This window comes from Buteo buteo, chromosome 6 (assembly GCF_964188355.1).
Source record: "Buteo buteo chromosome 6, bButBut1.hap1.1, whole genome shotgun sequence".
Lineage (NCBI taxonomy): Eukaryota > Metazoa > Chordata > Aves > Accipitriformes > Accipitridae > Buteo > Buteo buteo.
In genome coordinates this window covers 44,524,956-44,549,260 of record NC_134176.1, presented here as the reverse complement: position 1 = coordinate 44,549,260, position 24,305 = coordinate 44,524,956, and the positions used below count along the sequence as shown (strand labels likewise).

The following is a 24,305-nucleotide window of genomic DNA, read 5'->3' as shown; positions in this document are numbered from 1 at the left end:
TCCAAAACTGCTGTAACATCAGCTTTTAGGAGGCAATTTAACAATAACTTTCAATGAATTGACCCTCAGCAGACACTAGGTATGAGGACCCTGATGAGTTCAGCACTGACCACATCCTGTATGACATCCTGCCGAGCATCTTCTTCTGACTGGATTGTGCGATTCAGCTTGCTTAGTACAAAGACACGGAGCTGCTCGCTCTCCAGCAGACGTCGGACTCTTTTCATATTCAGCCAGCCAACACCTTGCCCATCGAGAACATTGTGTACCACCTCCTTCAGGAACTGCTGGTTCTCACTGATGGATTTAAGAGGAAGCAGGCAAAAAGTTACCCCTCTGCTTACCTCGGCCAGGACACACACAGAAATGCATTTCCTATCAAAGCTAAGTTTACAAGAAAAAAGTTCAAATCTAGCTATGCTTGCTGCTAACATAACTGCACACAGCCCAACCTCTGTTCTATAGGTGTAGCATCAATTATTTTATCTGTTATTTCCTATAAGCAGCCGTAATTGGATTTTCCATTAGTCCTTCAAGCTACCACTCTACTCCTCACCTTCACAGCACTCCTCAGAATCTATAGGAGCCCTCTATGCCACAACCTTCTCCCACAGCCGCCTTGTCTGACCTGTAGGCTTTCCTTGAAAGAGGAAGCACAGCACTACTAATAGCACTACTGCAGCAGCCTTGGCACATGTACTGCTTCAGCTTGTTTTGCCACAGGGGAGGGAATGGTAAGAAGTGAACTCCTGTGCAACCTGCTGCATTCCCCAGTCTGAACTGCAGTTATTGTTCTTGTTTGTCTCCCAACCCAGTAGCTCAAAGCAAATTTCACTCTACGCATGACTACTACATAAGAAAAGGAGGAGAAAGCACAGGCACCAGTCAGGTAACGTTTACTTGCACCATTCTGAGTCCCCTTCCCAAGGCTGAAAAAAGTGTTTCACACGAATTCATGGAATCAAACTGCTTCATATGACTCAGCTGATCCCCTGCATGGTGCACTAAGACTCCGCTGGCTAGACTACCTTGTTCAGAACAGACTCAACTACAAAGAATAAATACTCAGCTAAAGTAGGGACCTAGAATTTTTGGATCTCAGACAGAAAGAGGATACATTTCGGAGCATAGAAAAATATGTATGTGTGCTATTAACTGTAAGACCATCCATACCAAATCTTCTCAGACAATAAGTGCAAGCTTAGGGCCATAGAAAAGCACTATTTAGTTTTCAACAGCTAGACTTCTGAGGAAACATTGGCCAAGTATGAGACCACTCTAACAACACTTTATACTCAAAAAAGCAATGAAAGATATTACCTGGAATTGCTAGTTCGTCCCTGAGGTGATGGAGATTCTCTCTTCACTGTCGGGCTGTGCTTAATGACTGAAGACTTTTGATCCACAAGGGCTCGTCTGTTTCCTAAACAGGAGAGGAAACAGCATGAGAGGAAGAGGTAGGAAGAAAAAAAAACTGTTCCCAGGACAGTAACAAGCAACACTAAGGTTGGCTAACATACCTATTCGGATTACAGGTAACAGACTTCAAACAAAATGGAAACTCCAAAAAAAGCAGCAGCGTATATCATATTCTAGCATCACACATCGGCAGAAAACAGTAATGGGAGTAATGCAGAGAGAAAAAGAGAAGATGGTAATGGGAGCAGAAGGTGAAAGGCAGGAAATTTTGGCTGCTTTGCATGCAGTTCTACAACAAGAACCATCTTCAAATTAGTCACTATATGTAAAAGCATAATGCATTGGGGGTGACTAGTATAGATCATGTGGTACTGGTTACCCAGTGAGAAAGGTAGCCCAAAGTCAGGCATAGGGAATGCTGGAAATTGTTATATCATGCACAGCTCATGCTGTAGGGAACCCACCTTCATTGCTTACTGGGCCAGCTTCAGTAATAATCTCCATTATAGTATTTAACCCAAATACTGGGACACAAAATATACAATTAGTAGTGTACTACAATTCTACAGTCCCCACCATCAGCAGCAAAAGAATCCAACTACCAGCTTCTTCCCAGCCCTCCCTCAAAACAAAACCAAAATGACACTAGAGCAGGAAGGATGCTTGAAAGCCCAAGACAACAAGGGCCAGTGTAATTAATCTTAGAGATAGTGCTTGACTTGAAATTTGGCATCATGGAACCAATGTATTGCATCTTCAAGGACATTATTGCATATATTGTATTTCAAGGGCACTATCAAAAACATCTGCATCACTGAGGAAAAAATATCAATGGATGTGCATGAAATAAAAATTAAAAAGGAAGATGGAAAGTGGTCAGACAGCAGCAATGAGATGGAGTCCCAGCATCATTTCCCATTACAGTTAGAAAGACAAGGTACCACACACACTTGGTAAGAACAAGTTAATGCAGCGATTTTATACCTGTACAACAGAGACAAAAACATTTAAGAAACAGTGAAGTGCCCAGTGGGAGTCCCAGTGACGCAGCATGCACACGTAAATGAACACAAACACACACACACACGCTTGCACATGCATAAAAGACTGAGCTACTCCACGGAAATCCCATCCTCATATCTGCATAGTAACATTAAAGACCCTACAGGATTACAGTAGTCAAGAAAGAACACCAAAGTGCAGAAGATGAGGTGCAAAGCATGAACATGGAATGGCAAACCCCATCACTGTTTTCTTCCAATGCATGGAATCAGTCATTAAGTTTACCCATGGAAATAATCCTGACATGAAGCATGTTTCTTATCCAGTACAATTGGACATAAAAACATAACCAACTGGTAAAAGGTTGTCAAAAACAGCTGTGCAGAGTTTCTGCTAGTGTTTTCACCCTACCAGTCCTGTTCCTCCTCATTTTACACACAGGGAATGATTACTTGTCTCAAAAACAAAGTCCAAAGCAGAAACACAAAAATCAGCTTTTGGCCTTTGTTTCTACAAGGTCTAAGGTCAGCAAAACATCATACCAACCTTCATCCACATCCCTTCCCACTTCCAGATTAAAGTAATCTTTACCGATGAAAATGATGAGGAGGAAAAAAATAAATGAAAAAAATCAACATATTAAAACAAAAGCAATAAGTTCTAATCAGATAGAATAACTCAAAAGGTAAAATAAAACCTTTCCCCGGTTTAGCAACTGAAAAGGTCTCCACACTAAAACTCCAACATGTGCTCAGTCACCCCTTCTGTTATTACATCTGGTACAAGGACGACCAGACTGACTAACTCCCCACAGTAAGAGGGTCATTTCTCTAGTGCCCATCCACACATGTTATCTAATGATACTGCAGACAAACACGAGATGTTCCAATGAAAAGACTGTGCACATAAGTTAGGGATCAATCTTCACTCTGAATGAGCTGAAGAATGGTTATAATTTGATTTTGATCAAAATTTTTTATTTAGTGAACTGAAGAGACTATAAACACTTTTGAAACCCACGTAAACTGCAGTCTCCATGGGAAACTGGCATTAACCCCACTTAGAAATGCAGCATCATTGCTCCAACAAGTTACCTAAGGCTAATCATGAAGATAATGGCAGTGCAAAAGTAGGACCTACCTCGTGGTTCCCATTCTTTACACTAAGTACTTAAAAATAAAACAAAATACAAAACAAAACCAACATTCATGGTGTATCCATTAACACAGGCTAGACAAGCCAGTCTCCCATCCCAACGCAGCCCAATTGTCAGGAGGAAGTCTGACTGACAACTAATCAAGACAATTTACTGTCTTGATACTCAAGACAGGTACTACCCAAACTGTCAAAATGCATCACCCCCAGGATTCCTGTTAGGGGTAAGACCTCAGACTGTCAAGCCACAAGAACTGTAAAGGCTGTAGAAGTCAAAGGGAAAAACAGTTACCTTTCAGGCTAGGAAAGGGAGTATTCTTGTCTCTCCCAACTTTGGTTGGTAGGGCTAAGTTGGACAGACTGAAGCTTGTGCTGTGGTTTCTGTACAGGCTGCCTATGACAGAAGAAGAAAACAGTTAAATGCCTAATGCTTGCTGCACACACCCAAACTTCCTAAACCTCCTGTAATTCACCTTCTTATTCCAGATCCTTGATGATTAAGTTGTTCTTTATTACCCAAAAGTCTCAAAAGCATAACGTCATCTCATTTACATTGCAACCACATCTGAAATCAGATTATTCTAAATTGTACAAAAACTTAACTCTTAGCTTTCATGTTACAATCACTGCTGCTTTATCTTTGAGTCTTAAATGTAACAGCAATATCCACCTGTCTTCCTGCACTTCAACAGGTAACCTCATGTCAGCTGTGTCTTCTTGTTTGATCCTCTTTTTGGGAGCAAATGAATAGTAGGGGCCACATGAGAAAACAGGGTGATGGAAGATCACCAAAACATGTAATTCTGAAGTAAGGATTGTGCAGTGTGCTTTGTGAAATGCTGTAAATCTGCCACAGAAGTGTGCTTTAAAATAGAAGCTTTAATTTATTAGGAGAAAGCAGAAGTTCTTCCTAATACAGACAGATCTTAAGAACACAATAATGCATCATCATCTGGTTAAGCCTGTAGGCAGCCTGAAAGCATCTCCTGTAGATCAATGAGCTGATTAACACTTCAAGATGTTAATTTAAAATGTCAGCGTACTATTTCAGTTTGCTTTGGTTCTTTTTTTGCAGCCTTATTTTAGTAACAATCATTTTACCAGAAACATCCAATATACTTTCACCACTGCTGCAAATTTCTTGCACTGCCCCCCACTATTAGTGCAAGACTCAACTGGCCATATCTTCTTTCACTCATTAAAAAACTCTAGATTAGTCTTCCACACCTGTGGATTTTAATAATAAAAATATAACTGAAAGTAGGTAAGCACAGTCAAGAAATTGAATTTAGCATCTAAACACACAACATAGTAGCATGGAAGGCATACTACTGGGAAGATTTTTGTATCAGCTTCAGGAAATTGCACAATTTTCTGTTTAAATGAAACAAAAGATTTCTGATCTGTGCCCTAAAGTGCCATATAACTCAAAGGCCTAACCACATAACCAAGGTCCTTCTTACTGAAAAACACATAAAGCAGTAGTTATCAGCAGTGTAAGTTAAATAGGTCCTGTGGCTCCCAACATGACTTCTGGAGAGCTGGTAACAATTTGACAACCGAGTCATTCTCTTGACTAGTCATGCCTCTATTCCATTTCTCTGTAAATTTTATTATAATAAATAAAACCAGCTTAATGAATTCATTAGTACATACTTGCAAAAGACATGATGCCCCCAAAACCTTCACTGCTGTTGTTGGAGACAGTAGAGTTTGGGGAGCTGGCCCTGGAATCTGAGTCTGCATCAGAATCATTGGCCAGTTTTAAACTGTTTGGACGGAGTAACTTCTGAGACCTTTAAAGAAATTAAGTACAACTGTTATTAGCTTTCCCCCTTCCCACCCCAAATCAACATGTATGATTGTGGAAGATCTATGCTGGTCTCATTCCTCACCCGTTTTCACCACACTACCCTTACCTTGTGGGATATTAAAAAAAACCCAAAACAAAACAAAAACCCAACCCAAGAGAATTGAAGCATCTTTGCATTGAGGCTTCTATTACCTTTCAGGGCATGCTGAAAATTTATCTACAAAAGGGCATTGGTGGATTTGGGGGTGAAAGGGTTCTGCTTTGAGAGCAATAACAAGAAAACCCAATGTCATCAATCACTATAGTATCTTTCCTCCAAAAGACAAAGCTTCACCAAAAAAAAAAAAAAAAAAAAATTGCTCAAATGTTTCCAAAAATCAGTAGGTGATATACTAAAATGTTTCTAGGAAGAACTGATAATTCTATTAGCATCTACTGTTTACATAAAAGCAAGGAACTGAGCAAGTGCCTTTACTCAAACCAGAAGGGTTTACAGAATTTCAGTATTAAATGAAAGTGATCAACAATACATTTCAGGTGCAAAAGGCATTTGAATGAATAAACAATAAACTACTGTAAGCAGATGGAAATCCCAATAGTGCTGTATAGAAGGGCGGGAGACAAGGAGGACTTGCCTGCTTCCATTGAGATTCTGGTTAAATCTTGGGGTGTAGCTCTCTTCCTGCTCATCATCTTCATCCTCCGTAGGAAAACCATACTGTGGTTCAAAGTACGGATTATCATACTCTCTCTTCCTCACCACCCCTTCTGAGGAGCTCATGCTGCCAGCTGTGCTGTCACTCTCATGGCGGTCCAAGCTTATCTTGGGAAAGCTTGGTTGTAGTGGCAAGGAAGGGAGATGGTTTGAAAATCCAGCAACCAACTTCTCTTCCATTTCTGCTGAATCTGCTGACTCCTGTGGACCAGTCAAATCATTGATCTGTTCGCTAATTTGTGTTACATACAACTGAAGGGCAGGACAAGAACAATTATTTCAAACTGGGAAGTCTGTACAGTCCTTGCTGTTTGTTACTTGCTTAACAAACTTGCTGTTTGTTGCCCCCACCCCATCCCCACTATCCATGGCTCTAATCTAGGATTTTACATATGCTGCAGTGTTTGCGCATTGTTCTAGGGACTTACTCCCCTGTAAAACAGATCTTACTGGTAAGTGTAAGCTCAGGATAACAGCTCTCCATTACCCTGTTTTGTGGTTATGCAAGCAACTCCAATTCTTCCTAAATGACCACAGATTCATGAGTTTCCCCACCACACTCCCTGTTCCTCTAATGCATCAGGTCTTTCCAGACTCTGTAAAAGCAATTCCTGCAGTCACAACCTGGACCACTGCTCTCTGTTAATGCTGCATTTTTCAATGCATGGGAGCTTTTAGGTACAGGAATGCTCTGTCCCAGCATAAGAGGGTACCAGTAAACTCCACCTTGCTCAGAAAGTCCAGAAAGAGCATGCAATTTAATCTGCATGGTTTCACAGTCCTATTAGCTTTTGCCCTTCTCAGAAAGAACCACGTGCATTCTCCCATTCTTTATATCCTAATATGCTGATCTTGGGGCTGAACTCATCTCAGTACACACATGATTCACTCCATGGATGACAGTGCTGGGGCTGCTACTGGCTGTAGTACTGGAACTTGAACGAGGCTGGTTGTTCTCTTGGGAGTTTTCACTGTCCATGGCCTGTTCATCCAGATCCCCTGAGTATTCTTGAAAATCATCAAATTCCACTTCACTAGCATCACCAAGAGCTGCGTGAGTCAGGGGGTCAACATCTGCAAACACATCATTTTGCATTAAAGATGACTGCCTTCCTCAGCCTTTTGCCCATCTAACTAAAGACCCTAGCAGTTGAGGGCTGCTCAGTAGAATAAACCTGCATAAAAATTTAGGTTGTAAAGGGTTTTTGGAGGTCATCTATTCCAACTCTCTGCTCAAAGCAGGGGTAACTTCAAAGTTAAAGCAGATTGCTCAGGGCCTTGTCCCACTGAGTTTTGAAAGTCTCCAAGGCTTGACATTCTACCTTGATCCTGGGAACCTGTTTAACTACACTAACCATGAAGATCTTTTCCTTATGTCCAAGCAAGTTTCTTTTGTTGCAACTTAGGATTATAACCTCTTGCCCTTGGGACATAGGAAATGTGTTGGCAGTCCTAATTTAGTTTATTGAAGAAAGTGAGAACTTCCCACTCTCACAAGAGAAGCTATTGCTGCAGCTTTCATATAAGCCACAGAGAATGCATTTTCCTGTCCCCACTAGGATAGAGTGACTCATTAAAGCCAGCACTGAGAACCAATATGCGGGGGCAGGAGAAAGCTTGTACTCTGCTGCCCATATTGCACAGTATCTACTGGCAGCAGCAGGTTGTTTCCAGATCTAGCAAGCCAGTTTTGTTCAGCAGCACCTATTTCTGTTCTTCCTCCTCCCAGTGTCCTTTGGAGGGCATTGTTTATAAGCAGGAGAAATGTCTTTTTTTCAGCCTACCCCTGGATATTGAAGGAGTATAGAAGACACTTTTACCTCAGAGCAAGACTACAATGGAACAATACTTTGCTCTGATTTAGGGACTTAGGGGAAGCATTTTTCCCCACAGTGCAGATGAATGGGGAAGAGGAACCTGTGTGGACCTTGTGGAAGTAAAGCTCAAAGTTACTCACTTGGGGTATCGCCATTAATGTCACATTTCATCATCTCACTGACAAAGTCACCAAGGGAGGAGTAGGAGGAACTTGAGTCATCATAGTCGACACTGTCACTGCCACTGCCACACAGGTGAGAAAGAGAGATGAGTGGCAACATAACAGGAATAGCAGGGCCTGATGTTTCAAAGATATGAATCAGCACTGTTTTCATGGGCCTCTTAAAAATCTCATGATATTTCAGTCTCTACAAACAAATTTCTGGCAAGAGACAGAAGCCAGCTTCATGAAAGGTCAGAGCAAATGAAATAACTTTGAGGTACGTGCAGAGACAATATGGGAGGACATTTAAAGGCTCTCAGCAAAGTTAATGAGGTCAAGCATAAGTGAGCAGGGAGTAGCGTATTAATTCTGTGTGTGTGTGTGTGTATAGGACAACTTTAAGGGAACTGGAAAACACAAGTAAAAGCATTCCCTTTTTATACTAACGATTAATCCCACTCAGTCAGAACCATTGGTGCTGTGTAGAACATAAAAGCTGTGCAAGTCCAAGCCTGAAAGATCTCACAGGCTAGCAGAGAATGAAGGATAATAAAACTTGATGCAAAACTCTGGGAAACACAGCCAAAACTACTAGAAGAAAAAAAATTACTCTCATTTTACTGAACACACAAGAAGGTCTCAGGCAGTGGGTAGTACTCACAAGCTTCACATAACTATGTGCACTGAGTAGGGATTTAAAGGAGTGGTAGGATGGGTGGGAGTACTTGTAGTACTGCAACAGAAATAACCACAGAAAGAACAGCATGGAAGAAAAAAATCATTAGGGTGGGAGAAAATGCCAAATGTCAAGTGGCATACAGGTAGCAAAAGAAAACAGGAAAATACAAATGGAGAATTACATTGAATGAAGGCTTGAAAAGACACTAGGAAAGGGTTAAGAGGTTGCTGTGATGACAGAGCAGGGAGACAATTTACTTCAGTGTCAGTATTCTGCCCAGACAGAAATGAAACAGCAACCTGGCAGGCTACGGGAAAAAGCTGCAAATGAGAAGCAAGTTCAGATTGCTGGGCCTCTTCTCTATCCCACGACTAAGGTCATGCTCCCCACTAACCTGTCATCAGTGGGATCAGAATCTGTTTCTTTCTCTGCTGGGACATTCAGTGCTTCAGCCAGCTGTGAATTACTGTCATAGACACGATAGTGGATGGGCTGCAGCTGGTGAGCATACCACTTTGGTTTGTCACCAATCAGTGCTGGGTCAAACATGTCTGCACAAAACAAGGAGAGAGTTAATTGAACTCATTTATTGGTGTCAAAGGCTTCATTCACAGTGAGGCTACCCCCTACTAAGTCTTGCACAAAGGAAGGGACAGCCTCTACTCTAAGAAGCCTCCGTAACCAAACAAGACAAGATGTAAAATTAATTGGAGGAGTGAGTGGCTAATAGCAGGGTTAACTTGGCAGAAATACATGAGGACGTACATAAAAATAGAAAAATGTTCCTTGAACTGGATTTCACTCCCCAGCAGGAATAATATGGTGTAAAACTCAGTCTTTCCCTAGAATCTCTCTGCTTTTCAAGTTCCTGCATTACATCCAAGTGCAGGAAAGGCAAGACCAAAACTTACTGTTATGAATTCTTTGGAAAGCATAGTTAGTAGGGTTGAGTGACCATTCTCCAAAGTATTCTACTGCCTGTGTCCTGGAAAGCTTATCTGCAAAAGGTGTCTGCTTTGGCCTAGAGGCAAGAAAAGAATTTGCCTGGAAGGCCACCACTGGTCGCGGGAAGAGACGAAGAGTGCGAGTATGCATCTGGAAACCTTGCAAAACGTTTGGTGAGTTGAAGAATCTCACCATAGCAACCCTGAAAAGAAACAGAGGACAACATATCAGATAAAAACACAGAACACAACAGAAAAGAAGACAGAGAGCCTTTAAAAGGTATGCAGTAGGCAACATTTCAAACCTTTGAAGAATGGTAACCCAGTACAAAAAGCTAAGTCTTCTTAGAAAACAGTTGTCTTGGAAAAAAGAAAAGAAAAAAACAAAAAAACACTGAGAAATCACTTTGTTTTAATTCACCACCTTTAGACCCACTCAATGAGGGACATTGTTCTCATGTCTGCTAGCTGAGGTGACAATTAAGTTTCCAGCTTTTTTTGTAGTTTAAGGCTTGTGATTTAAGCTGAGAATACAATACCAGACTGACAAATCCAGGTAAAGTGGATGATCTATAGGAAAATGCAAGAAACAAAACACCCCCTCCAGATACACGGTTATGTTCATGCAGTTAATAGATCTGAGGTAAACACTGTAATTTCTGCTCTTTTTTTCCCCTGATGTAAAGTAGAACCTGCAGTAGAACCTGGAAGATGCTGCTTCCGCCACAGGACCCATAGAAGTGTCTGTGCTGCCTTCAAGTGCAAACTTTATGAAGACTCAACACTACCTTCCTGTTCAGCCTCACCTGGTAGCCACATCTACAGAGTCCACATCATTCCCATAGATCAGAGGGTTGAATTCTGTGGAGGGAGTAGACTGCAAATCATTCTGCGGTCTTCCCAGTAGCAGTGGCACCTCCTGCCCCTCGTGGAACTTCTCTAGATTAAGAATGGGCTGAGTATTCAGACTCATGCTGGCCAGTGCCTAAAGAAGGACATTATGCACACATTCAGCAAGAAAGAAAAGTTATTCAAGGAACAAGAGAGAGATCAGAGCTACTCTGCCTTCTAGGCAATTGCAACAATTGTGCATGCTCCATTAGTTTATCTTAAACTATCTCCTATGCTGAGTCAACAAATATCTCCAGGCCCTCCTTTATGTGGACTGTAAAAAAATGATCTCCTCAACGCTGAAACAGTCCTGGAGCCAGCCAAGGAGTATCACAGAAGTCCACTTTGCTAGATCATTCATGACAGGAAAACAGATAGTCCAGATTGGACCGCTAGTAGTATGACACTGTGTACAACTTATTCCTGTGTGTAATTTGAATACATCTTGGGACCTAGAGGCCTTGAAACTTGCAACTTGGCCATTCAACCAGTGAGTTTGATATCCCAGGATAATGTGGAGACACCTTTACAGGCATCTGCCTGTATCCCTGCAAATCTCCACTTTGCAGCTGAATGAGGTCTTCATCTCTCCATAAAGCTACCATTCTCTTCAACCCTCGTAACTTCTTCAAGGATATGCACTGGAGCAGCACAAATGGTAAATCAGTCCTGGACACCAAGACCTACCCTAAATCTTCCTAATTTCTCCCATTTGCCCACTGAGTCGTCATCTTTTTATTTCAAAAAATAAATAAATATATAAAACAAAACAAAAACCAAAACTCCAAAGGAAAAGGGTAAAATGGAAAATTGAGCAGAAAAGAATAAAATAAAGAACCTTGTTGTCAGGAGTGAGCAGCTGTTTCTGAGTGATTGCAGTCATGCTAACCAGACACTGGAGGCAAGATGGAAGATCATATGATAACACCAGCAGCCCATCAGAGCCAAGACGAACACATGACAACAGAGAAACAGATGGAGGGGAAAAAAAAAAATTAAAAAAATCTATTACTACCAAATATTACAAATGAGAGGAAATAAAAGGGACCACAAAATAGGCACATCTGGTTAGAGAGGTTTAACTGCCCCACCCCCAAACATTCACATCTGGCCACTTTGGAAAGTGGAAAGGCTGCTGTCCTTACTGATGCAGCTAAGAACTTTCTACTGCAGTTTAAAAGCAGATATCCTGAATTTTATTAGTTGGCTCTAAGACCCAAAGGCACACAAAAGCGTTAACCTTAGTGATGTGGGCCACAATTTAGTCCTCTCTACTTTGTACAGCAACCATTAGCACTCCTTCTCCTTTGCCAATGGTCAACTCTTAATGATAATGCCTATAGGAATACATAGGGATGTAACCTGAATTTGGGGAACACTCCGAGAATTTTAAATATGTCCTCAAGGAAATTGCAATTTGTTCTTCTGATATCCAACTTTGCCCTAGTGAGACAGTTTTGCTGAATAGTGCCTGAAATTGCAAGGGGGTGAGGCAGAAGTGGGGGGAAGGTGGATCTAACAAAACTCCAAGCAACACATCGCTTCCATCTGTGCTGACAGCAGGTACTGGGGTATCATAGAGGTTACACACTTCGCTCTCCGGGTCTACGAGGAGAGAGAAAGAGCAGATCTCATCACATTAGTAACACACTTTACCTTTAGATACTGCATGCAGCGTGCATAAGGAAAACAGAAATAAAGAGATAAAACCTGCTTGACACGATCAGCCAGGATGACCCAAGCTGATTATGGCTTAGCAGGACCTGAGAGGAGAGACTGAGACCTCACACACAGATCTGTGAATGGAGGGGAAACAAAGATGATCATAGCTTGATGGATCAAGTCAGAGTTTAAAGCCCACATGGCAAATGTAAAGGAGGAATCTGGAAATTTCTGCACCAACTGGAAACAAGTTAGCCCCAAACAACAGTAAAAAACAGAAACCATCTGTTCCGTCCAGGAGCATTTCAAATTATCCCTCACTTGGCTGAGAAATTAACTGTAGTTATAAGTCTTGGTGACCACTCACTTTTCCAAATTAACTCTCTCCATGAAGATAGAAAAACAGCAGCTGGATACCTACCACTTAACATCTGTATCAACTGATACTGCTTTTCAAGCTCAAAATGCTGTTGTGTTCTAACATGGGTGATGTTCTAACTGGCCAACTATATGAAAGAGGCATCTTAAATAGTTTGACACAAAATTCCTAGTCCTGTGCTTCCCCTACAAATGACAAAGGTGGAAGCAGCAGATACAGCAAAAGATGAAACAGGTAACAAAAATTATAGTTAAGTCCTCAGGAGAAACTACAGAGAGATCTGAAACAACATGAAGTCTCAGATTTAGCTTAGTCAGGAGAAGACAATGTTAGAAAGTCATACAGCTCAGGGATCTCAAAAGACGACACCCCTATAAATTTGTTTAATCAGCCACCCTATTGATTAGCCCACTGCCACATTCAGAGCACTAGACCTCTCCATGACTGACCAAGGGGCACTTTCTTGAACAACAGCATTCTAGTACTCTGATACGTTTTCACATCCATCTGATGTACCAGGATACACACCTGCTTTTAATTCATTTTGCTTTACATTAGCTGACTTGCATTCTTGTCCAGTATAGCAGAAGAGCTGTGCAAGAATTCATCTGCTAAGTTCTACTGAATCTGAGTCCTTCCCCCAAAGTGCTTATTACCTGTTTCAGATGCTTCTTCAGCTCTGAAGCTTCTGGTTCTGGCAGTGCTGGCAAAGATTCTGCATTTGTGGGAACAATCACCTGGAATTAAGCACAGCAACAGACTAAAAATTCCCCAGCTGTAGTCCTTTCCAAACCAGAATCTCCTGAATCTCCACCACTCCAGAGACTGAGGAATAAAAGCCATAAAGTAAAAAATAAAAAACCCACAACACAACCCTCCCCCCCCAGACATCTGCATCATTACTTCGATTTTCACTTCTTTATGGTTGTTATTGTTTACAATATTGCAAACCATGGAAGAGTTACTTTACCATTTACCTCAAAAAAAGATAAGTTTGAATGAACCCACACTCATCCTTTGGAATTTCCATCAAGTAAAAGATGTTATACACGTTTCCCTTGAATTAGCCTTGCTCATGCCCCAGTAGAAAGTGGGATACAGAGTCCCATTTGAATCATGACAGCCAATGCTGCTGGAAGGCTCTTATCAGACTGGGTTTCTTACATAGGGCTATAAGAGACAGGGTCACAATTACTCAAGAAGACAGCTTTATCATTTGTTTGAGGATTTATCTTCTAATGATATAGCCAGATGGATTAACTAAAAAAGAATGCTTTATAAGCAAAAGAAACAGGACCTTGAGACACAAGAAGGAACGGAATCCAAAAGTTTAAGATGGAAGTGGCAAAGGCAGGCTGACGCCAGGCATGCTTAAATTCTCAGTGGGTACACTGATAAAAGTGCACAGTTCCCTGGAAACAAAGCCACAAGTCCTTACGGGCACCACTTACCCTATTGGTATCCAGGTCAATAAGCCATACATCATCAGGCATTTTAAAATCCAGTTTGTAAAGGAAGAAACTTGCTGGAACACCAATGATATAAGGTGTAGGGGCTAGAAGCAACTGAGAGAAAGAGACACTTTAATAAGGACAACATCTGCATTTGATATCACCATGTTCTTCCCAAATATTTATTTATTAACTACAGTATGTTTATAGCAGAGGAGACAACACACAAGGCACTGATAAATAAGTAATTAATTCCATACAATATTTTTTTTTTTTAAAAAAAGGAGGAATAAAAGCTCCTGCTCAGAGGGCTTCAATTTTTATCTAGAAGAAAATAAATTTCCACCTCCTAGGTCCCCACCCCCACCAGGGATGTAATTTATACAGCTACATGGCTCCTTGGAAAAAACTTAGCTAATCTAATGGCTTGCCACATCTATCATGGACCAAGAAAAAAAGGTGTTCAGAGTAAGAGCCGAACTAGAGAAGAAGCAAGTCATAGATGAATACACCCTCAGCTCAAGCTGAGTCTGTGCCATTGTAAATATGGCTTTACCCATGCATGGACTTTATCCTTACCCTTGTAATGGTAATTTGGTTTCAAAACAAGAACATCTCTACAAAGAAGAAACAGACACATTTTTTCAACCGTATGTGGAAAACCTAAGGGGAAATTCAGGTTGTTTATGATAAGGGAATTATCAGTGGGAAAAGGTTTAAATCAATAAGGCAGCTTGAGACCAGTGGCTTGGGCAGCTAAATTATTCTTTAAATCTAGAACACCAACACAGGTTGGTCACCTCCAAGGGGTGGTACAAGAACAAACCTGAAGCATCAGTTGCAGGATAGCACTGAAGTAGTAAGATGGCCTGAATTCTATCTTTCCAAGCAAAATGATGAGCTCCCGCAGAGAGCCAACTATTGGCAAAACCCAGGCTCCCAGCAGCAGTAACTCAACACTTCATATTTCTGAGGAGACCAAATTGCAGGCAATAGTTTCTAAACTCTGAATCAAGAGCCCTCAAGCGTCCTTAAATGTTACTCTGGACCCTCCCTAACAAACCTTAATACTCAGCTGGGGGGAGGGTGGGACATAAATACTCATCATAATATTGTGGATCTATGGCCTTTCAAGTCCATTGCTTGTGAACTACTGTGAACTACTGCTTTGAATCATACTATTCACTAGGCATGCTTTGAAGGTATCCTAAATAAGTGGTGTTACCTATGATTTAAATAGCTAGCAGTGCTCAAAGAATGTTCTTTGCAAGGCAGAATTTGCTGCAATCCCTGAGAAAACAGTGGGGAAGGAAATAAGGACTACGCCTGTATAAGTTTCAGACATCACAGAAACATCCTTTGCAAAAGACCAATAAAGGAAAAATATGTACCTGTTCTGCAGAGGCCATGCAGGTGGGAAGCAGAGGGATCACTGGGAACATGTACTCTAATGGGTAGATCATAGCCACAAAGGCCATCACAGACATTGAGAGTGCATTATAATCTCGGGACTGCAATACAACCTGCAACCAAAGAAACTCACATTAGCACTGCAGCAACCATTCACTTCTCATACTCCCCACAGGGGTGTACAAAGATCACAGCCTGCAGGCCTCTGATTTGATGGCTGTGAACTGGATGACCCTCCATTAATCTGTCTGAAAACAAGCTTCAGGTGCTTTTTTGAGTAAAACTTTACAAAACAGGAGCCTCAGAAGGACCTATTCCTTCCCACCACAAACTGATTCCAGGCAGTGCAGGAGACAGCTGTTCTACACATCCAGCCTACCCTGGTTTTGAAAAGGGCAGTGCTTCCCACATACCTATCAAAGGTCAACTCTTCCCTTCTTACCTTGTGCTCGAGAAGGATGCAGGTCAGCACCTGCAGGCAGGCATCCACTCCCAACAACTCCAAAGGCAGATGTAATGGAAAATCCACCAAGGTGAAGCGGGATGGATCAGGAAGAGCAAAGGTCAAAGCTGGCTGCAACTCATGTGGCAAGACTTCCACATCCACCCGCTTCTGACCAGCAACAGGCATCGGTGAACGGAGCAGCCGGTATATCCAGGCCTCAATCTCCCGCAAGTCGTGTAGCAATGCACTCGACTTTTCTTCCACCAGGAGGGAGCCTGTGAAAATCCGCCACGTTGTATCCCTGTACAGGGAGAACAACAAGGTTAATACTCCAAAAGCTTCATGTGACAGCCATTCCGCAAGGCTCTTCCAGGGAAAGGGCAGATACACCGAGAATTAAAGGATGCAGCTAACAAACATTTGGTCACACAGAAGAACAGAAGGTAGGGATTTAAGCTTACTGAAGCAACCACTGTGGGGAAGTATAAATCTTTCTGTGGCAGGAATCAACACAAGTAGGTCATTTCCACCTGAGAGTTTATTCATATATTTAAAGGTTTCAGTTAGGTCCAGATCTCTGAAGCTCTCTCATTGCCCTGGTGCTTGAAATGCAGCATGCACATAGGATACTCCCATATCTCTTCCAGAATTGTGGGTGACTGATTGATTGTAAGATTCTGCTTCCAGCAGTCCTACAAACCTTTACAAGAATAGGAACTAAACCTGAGATAACAGAAATACACCACAGCAAGATCTCCCAGCTTTTTGGCATGATAAAGTACTCTTTTTCATCCTATCCTGAATTGCATTGTATCATTCTTAAGAGCTGAATAACCTGTGGCAGAAGTGAATGCATTTCAGATGAGAATATAAATTTCTTAAGGCTGTCTAGAAAGCATTTAGGTACCTTAGCAAAATAAGCAGCCATTTTTCCACGTGCTAAGCTAGCAATCTGCAAACTTGTAGCTCACAGACGGGCTGGCCAAAACACCTATAAAGCATTGCTCAGGGCCTTCAGAGCTTCAAAACTTGAAACTGGGTCTGACAAGGGAAGCAAAGTGGCTTGTCCACTTCAGCCCGTAATGCTGTAGCACAGTGAAGGCTGCAAACCTGCTGCAGCCATTTTGCAAAAAACTTCAGCCTGATAAATATCTTCAGTTACGGTAACAGATCCCTTAGAATGGTATGGGCTCAAACTAGAGGTTCTATCTTACAGTTCAAAAAAAAAATAATTAAAGAAAAAGAAAGATGATGACGACACTGGAGGCTTCAGAAAGGAAGAAAAATTAAGAGGAATTTGGAGGGGCCAAAAGAAGGACAATTTGAGATACACCTCTCAGGAACTGTGATGCTTCTCATCCTCCGCTCTTCCTTCAGCTGCTTGTAATGCGCAGGACATTAGGTTGTTAACAGGCACGCTCAACCTTTTGCAGGCTGTAAGGATTCAGTTTCACCTTTATTCTGCCACCACTTCAAAACTATTCTACTTTTCCAGGTCATGGCTTGCACGCCACGTGGTAATTCAAACCTCCTGCTGTACTTTTCCCAGAGATGTATGCTTAGCATTCCTTCTCTTGCCCTCCTCATCTGTCACTCAGTTCTTCTCTAAGAATTATATCCAACAAGAGCAAATTTTTCAAATACCATATGCCATTCAAACACTGGAATACTTTAGCACCCCTTTCAAAAATCAGATGAGCTCTCAGAGTTGAGGAAGATCATGAAAATTAGCTTTTTTTCTGCCTCAGTAATTATCAGACTAAACCAAGTGACAAAATAAGCTCCCTTAATACATATTTCCATTGGGGGGGGAGTTTTGTTCTGACAGAATCATTTTCCCCTGACAGTCAGTGGATTCAGGTGATAAATCTGCTAATGCAGGAGTCAGTCATAAGCCCAGGGCACTCTCCTAGAACTATTCCAGGACAGTAACCCAAGAAGTAGGCTACTGCTCTGTGAACAGGACAGATTTCCCCTTTCATGCAAAATGTAAAGAGCTTATAAAGATGAAAGTGATAGATGTCGTGTCATTTTTTGCTTTTGACAAGTTTAATTCGGAGCATACCAAGTTACTTAACTCACATTATGAGCCATCTCACAGTCCCATTGCTTTTACTATTATTGAGATAATCCCCTCCTTCTCCAGAGATTCATTTTACATTTTCTCTTTTCAGTTAGCATATTAGAAAGGAAAATATCATTCTGGAATGTAGGTGTCAGGCACAATAGCACAGATATACATCCATGACTGATATAAAGACATTGTTCCTTCTGTACCCTACAGTGCAACAGCTTTTGTTACATACCCAACATTATAATAGCAGATATGCAAGATTACTACATTACATTAAAAATACACCAAATTGCTTTTAATTTGCTGTTACCAACCCCCATTCCCATATGCCTCCTAGACAACTCCTTTGTTTTCTATCTCTCCTCCCTCTCCCCTTCAAATATTGTACTTTGATCTCTTTCAGCCGTTCCTGCTTCTCTAGTCTTTTCTCTCCCACACTGAAGTTCAGATTGTTTCACAAGCTCATTAAGCATACTTTCATCATTTCCCTCTTGCCCCAAGTGGAGATTCTCTCTGTTATTTCTTGGCTGTTTCTAATTTGCCAGAGAATCAGTCCTGACGTACACCACCACGGAGTTTATATGCCAAAGCAACAATAACAGCATCAGTGCTCAGCTTCAGAAAAGATCATGCTCAGTCAGTTGTTAGCAGGACAGTCCCTCCTTATGTGTATCAAAAATAGAAATCATACCAGGTTACAGAATCACACAGAGAAGTTTTAAAGAAATCATCACCAAAATTTCCTTTTCCTACTATGATCCTGGGTTAAAACAGCAAAAAGATCAACCATTGGTGTTTGGCTGCTCCTACAACCACACCTGTAGCCACAACTTGCTATGCAGACAATTGCAGCCCTGGACACAAACAGTAGGAGGAAAAAGTTCTTTCTTCCCCCTCAACATACCTCTGCACCCCACGAGGAATCCCCAACTTCTTGCCCAACAATCTCTCACTACAGCAGTCCACAAGTCTCTTGAGGGTGTACAGACACTCACGAAAGGTGGAAAAGAAGGGATAATGACTAAGGATGCACAGAGAAGTCAGAGTGCTGTTCCGAGAGCGATGGCTGCCTTTGGCCAGCCGCTTACTGCGTGGTGATCGAGTCACATCTGGGGTAGACTCTGTACTTGGAGCCTGCAGTGAAGAACCACCCTCCGAACTCTCAGTGCCCACTTCCTCTTGGGGTGCAGATGCATCCCCGGATTTGGGGATTTTCTGTCCCTCCCGAGCTCGATGCGCCCCTGTGCTTTCTCCCTTCTCCTTGGGTACTCGCTTCTGGAAGGAGCGGTAGAAGTTGACACAGATTCCATAGCGAATGACACCTGTATCCTTGTCTGTGAGTGTGAAGACAAAGGAAGTGTCATCACGGAAGCTCATGCGTTTTTGCCGCACACTCAGGCATCCTTCAGGCTGGCAGAAGAATACAACATCAGGTGGTAGAGGAAAGTCCACATGGTCTTCCAGAGGGTAACGTCGCAGCAGTTCAGGAGTCTGAGCAACACTATCACTACTCGGCTGCCTACAAAAAAAACAAACAAAACCAACATATATAGTTGACTAATGCCAATAAAAATCTTTGGCATCTCCCTACTAACATGTCAGAAGCCTGCAGGCTCAGCTTCATCTTTGTTTCTTCTCTCCCCCACTATCCAGGGAAAGCACAGCTTCCCAGTCACTAGCCACAATGCTCAATCACTAGCACAAGGCCACAATTGGAGAGAGGTCAAATAAAGAAGTCTATACCATCATTATCAAGGCCCAACAAGGAGCCTGTTCAAATTTGACCAAGAAAAAGACTTTCAGGAGTATGTTGTTCCCAGAAGAACATTGTATTGTCATGTTTCCCTGACTTTGATTTCCAAAATGAATTTAACTGCACAGGTCTCTGGGGTAGGAGACCAACTTGGGTAGGAAATACACTGTCCCTCTCCAAATATACAGTCAGATGAAACCCCCCTGGATTTCAGCCATTTATGAACAAGTTGAAAAATTAAATGAGAAAATCCAGTATCAATTCCTAATTGGGAAAAACAAGAATTTACTAGGAAAGAACTCAGACAAATGGTGGAATGAAATGGACCTCATCCTATAAAATTTTCATTAAAAAGTTCCAGCAACAATAGATATATCTATTTCTGTGTTTGATTTCCAAGTTGGATTTGAAGTGTAAGTTACTATAAAAGCTGTGTAGTAATATGCAGACCTATTTAACACTGTGGCTCATCAACCTTTGTACCACAAATCACTAATGGAACACAAAGACAGAAAAGTGATACTGTTTATTCCTAGTTTTCCACCAGAAGAACAGATTCTTTCAAGGTATTAACTATCTTCCTACTACTAGTCTTCCATGAAAGTTACTGAATAACTGCAAGAGAAATAGTCTGAGATCCACAAAGAAAAAAAAGTATGTCCCCAGAACAACGTCTCTTTGGTTTGACCCCTTTGCTATAAAGTCTGATCTCTCACCATTTTCTGAAGTAATTAGCATTTATTTTCATGTTTAATAAATGCCATGTAGGAGACCTGGCTCCATCATCACTCTCCTATGGGATTTCATACAAGACATTTTCTCACATTGATACTTTAGATATGCCCATCTCAAAATATAAATAACACTTGCTTTTTTTCTTATCTGAGAAGTGAGAAAACCCAAACAAGTAGTAATAGAATGTTTGTAATTTACAAAAGAAAATCACTGGTATAAATAGCTCTGCTGACTAATTCTCCCAAACTAATACTTTATCAAAGAAAAAGTAAAAATGCTTTAGTAATAAAGTATAAATTGGTAACAAAATTTATACTACCCGTACAGTTAAGTACTGAAATACTGTACAAAAAGAAACCCTAAAAAGCTATTATATATTAGTGGACGCAACTAACATATCATCTGCTGAAGAAGAAATGTCAAATAATGCTGGTACTGTTTAAAGAGTCTATTTGGCACTAAGTGGTTAAAAAAAAAGTAATCAACAAAGTACCAGTGAATATATCATCAGTTCATGCCTTTGCAGTAATATTAGCTACAGAGTCTTCTCAGACATTTAGAAAATTTGCATCTAATAAAAGGGAATACTTCCAAAAGGCATTGCTATTTGTGCACGGTGGATAACAAGATGTAATGGTAAAGGCCACACGGAGCTCGTAAGGACTTTGCAATAGAAGCTACTTCAGTCAGCTCCATCTCTTATCATAGGCATTTGTTGAAGTGCCTAATGAGACAACAGACCTCTGAACATTAGCACTCTAGCTACCACTGCCCAGAAGAAAGCAAGAGAACTGTAGAAGTCCAGAAGTGATGCTAGCAAATTTCTGAGTGAGAACATCAGACACCATAAGCATCACTGGAGCAGGCAGTTAACACTTCTTCCTCCTTTTCCTAGCTGGTGACATACTTATGGAAAACTTGGTTACTTTTCTACAGACAATAAGACGTAATTAAACTATTAAATTATTCTGTCCATAAAATACAATAATAAAAATAATTATTACTTAGGATTATGTCATTTCCTCAACTTAGCCTATTTAAATATTGCACTCAAAGTATTCTGAAAAGAAAGTGGGAGGTAAAGCAACAGGCTGATGCACATAAACCACTGATACTTAGAAATTAAAGTAAAATAGACTTTGGAATACACCCATTAAACAGACTGGCAGAAAGTTACTGCATAAACTCCAAATAAAGAAAAATAACATTTACTGAGCACCTGTGTCTTTGACAAACAGCACACATATCAACCCTACATTTCATACATGCTTTAAGTAAATAAGCATAACATTTTATCTATTGATAGTTAATAAGACTTTAAAACAAGAAAGCATTCATGTCATTCCTATGAGGATAAATGAGTATTAGAGGGAGAAACAGCCAAGTAAGGCAAGTTCCAGATATTATTTTTTTTTAAACTGAGTTTACAGACTGCACTTCAAAAGCTAGAAAAGTAACCCCAAACAAGTATTTTATTTGCATGTGGCTTTCAGTATTTTCAATTTGTGAATCCCTCTACCCTTATGCCAGTAGAAGCACAGAAGTTCAGACACATAGGCTACTAGACAGTCATATACAAACTGGCTGTTCTTAGTCACCCTTTGCAGACCCTTGAAAAGGAGTCTAAAGACCACAAGTTAAAAAACTTTGGCTGCACTAGTATCTTTCAAAAAGTGCCCTGACCCAAGTAGATGCTCCCATTACGGTAGCATTCTTCATGCATTCCAGACAGCACTTCCTCAGCACCAAGAAAGGCTTCATCAACGGATGCTAGGCTATTTATCCCCACTCTGCTGCCCAAGCAAAGCAGTGCTGAGACTCTTTTACATTACCTGGCTCCAATGATCACAAGATAGTCGAGTAACCGAGGGCAGATTTTCTTTTTCTGCACCATTGTTCTTGATGCCCCTCCCTATGTCATCTCAGTGAATTTCTCTTCATCAGTCCAGTAGCCAGTTATCCAGTCAGCTGTGATCAAGTGCCCTGGGGAACAGAATCTGCTTGGAACAGTCTGGCAAGCCCAACCTATGATCAAGAAAAGCAAGAGTGTCAAAGGCACAATCAGGAATACCAAATACATGGTAGGCTATCTCATGACCTTAATTACATTCCCCAAAAGCCTCAGTGTTCTGTGCAGTCATGGCCATCCACAAATCTCCCTCTTCATGAGTATAAAACCACAACTACATGCCCACAAAAGCAGAGAGCTGAGAAACACACAGAAAAGTACAAGAGGATCTCAAGGAATACCACAGACAAACAAAGCAGCATATCACTGGCAAAAAACTATTCATTAAATGGTTCAAGGCAAAAGTATTGTTTAGGCAAAACCCTGGGATTCCTACAGTGCTTGGGAAAGGAGCTTTAACTGGCAATTCTGTACAATTAAACACAAATGAAGAAACAAATGCAACCTGAACTTTAGTTGTCTGATAAACAGAATAACTAAAGAAAGGGTAATATCAAGAGAACTCCAATTTGATATAATGCACCTCACCCTCCCAAACCTGGATGTGGCCTAGAGTAAGAATGATCTCCACAATCCCCTACGACTGCGATGTCTTAACACTTCGGTGAAGATATAGAACCGCAGTTCTACAGGACTGCCGTTTGCAATAGCAAAAGTGTTTCTTGTAAATCATACTGTTTCTTTCACTTACTTTATTCAATTCCACTTATCTTGTGTACCTTCACTATTTACTCTTGATACCCATGCCTCCGATTGCTAGTTTCTCTGCCCATTTTATAATAGAAAAGACCTTTTGGCACAATTGGTACTTTACTGCAGCATTACTATCTGTCAATAACTATGCTTAATAGACATCCAGAATTCAGTAAGCAATGTAAAATTCTTCTTTTCAATCCCACCATTCATACTTCATTGAATTCATGAAAGAAAGGGGAAAAAAAAAATGTTAAAAAGTAATCAAGTTCCATATTACAATGTTCCCTACCTACATTTGAAAACAATCTGAAAAGAGAAATTTTCTGAAATAGAAAGTTCTCAGAAACTCTCAGAGATGCTTAAACTGTACACAAGTTTACTGAGCATCCCAATGAAAGCATTAATAAAGTTATCTTATATTTTAAAAATTGAACTGATTGCCTTTTGGGGCATATTCAGAGTAAAGCTTCTATTTCAGTTCATGTTTAATCCAAAGGCTACGTCATGGTTTAACCCCAGCCAGCAACTAAGCACCACGCAGCCACTCACTCACTTTCCCACCTACCCAGTGGGATGGGGGAGAGAATCGGAAAAAAAAAGGTAAAACTCATGGGTTGAGATAATAACAGTTTAATAGGACAAAAAGGAAGAAACTAATAATGATAATAGTAACAATAATAAAATGACAATCATAATAAAAGGATTGGAATATACAAAGAAGTGATGCACAATCCAATTGCTCACCACTCGCCAACCAATGCCCACTTAGTTCCTGAGCAGCAATCTGCCCCTGAGGCCAACTACCCCCAGTTTATATACTGTGCATGACATCACATGGTCTGGAATACCCCTTTGGCCACTTTGGTTCAGCTGCCCTGGCTGTGTTCCCTCCCAACTTCTTGTGCCCCTCCAGCCCTCTTGCTGGCTGGGCATGAGAAGCTGGAAAAATCCTTGACTTTCGACTAAACACTACTCAGCAACAACTGAAAACATCAGTGTGTTATCAACATTCTTCTCATACTGAACCCAAAACATAACACTATACCAGCTACTAGGAAGAAAATTAACTCTATCCCAGCTAAAACCAGGACAGGCTACCACAGGATTCAGAGAATTATTATTACTGTACCAA

At 41.0% G+C, this 24,305-nt stretch overlaps 1 protein-coding gene across 7 annotated transcripts in view; it reads right to left on the bottom strand.

Annotated features, from left to right (window-relative positions):
- MADD (MAP kinase activating death domain) overlaps nucleotides 1–24,305 on the bottom strand; it is a 76,518-nt gene that overhangs the window by 39,409 nt on the left and 12,804 nt on the right. For 2 of the 7 annotated variants that reach the window (XM_075030847.1, XM_075030845.1), the window contains exons 2-19: nucleotides 22,341–22,533; nucleotides 18,925–19,539; nucleotides 15,944–16,247; nucleotides 15,483–15,614; nucleotides 14,092–14,205; nucleotides 13,297–13,377; nucleotides 11,438–11,494; nucleotides 10,515–10,693; nucleotides 9,676–9,911; nucleotides 9,159–9,315; nucleotides 8,062–8,165; nucleotides 6,985–7,178; nucleotides 6,025–6,356; nucleotides 5,233–5,372; nucleotides 3,869–3,970; nucleotides 1,884–1,943; nucleotides 1,321–1,423; nucleotides 111–297 (exon numbers count right to left, since the gene is read on the bottom strand). In XM_075030847.1, the coding sequence (XP_074886948.1) occupies nucleotides 111–297; nucleotides 1,321–1,423; nucleotides 1,884–1,943; nucleotides 3,869–3,970; nucleotides 5,233–5,372; nucleotides 6,025–6,356; nucleotides 6,985–7,178; nucleotides 8,062–8,165; nucleotides 9,159–9,315; nucleotides 9,676–9,911; nucleotides 10,515–10,693; nucleotides 11,438–11,494; nucleotides 13,297–13,377; nucleotides 14,092–14,205; nucleotides 15,483–15,614; nucleotides 15,944–16,247; nucleotides 18,925–19,539; nucleotides 22,341–22,402 (3,159 nt within the window). In that variant the 5' untranslated portion in view covers nucleotides 22,403–22,533. The remainder of the gene's footprint in view (nucleotides 1–110; nucleotides 298–1,320; nucleotides 1,424–1,883; nucleotides 1,944–3,868; nucleotides 3,971–5,232; nucleotides 5,373–6,024; nucleotides 6,357–6,984; nucleotides 7,179–8,061; nucleotides 8,166–9,158; nucleotides 9,316–9,675; nucleotides 9,912–10,514; nucleotides 10,694–11,437; nucleotides 11,495–13,296; nucleotides 13,378–14,091; nucleotides 14,206–15,482; nucleotides 15,615–15,943; nucleotides 16,248–18,924; nucleotides 19,540–22,340; nucleotides 22,534–24,305) is intronic. The other 5 variants (XM_075030846.1, XM_075030848.1, XM_075030849.1 and 2 more) reach the window with 3 other exon arrangements.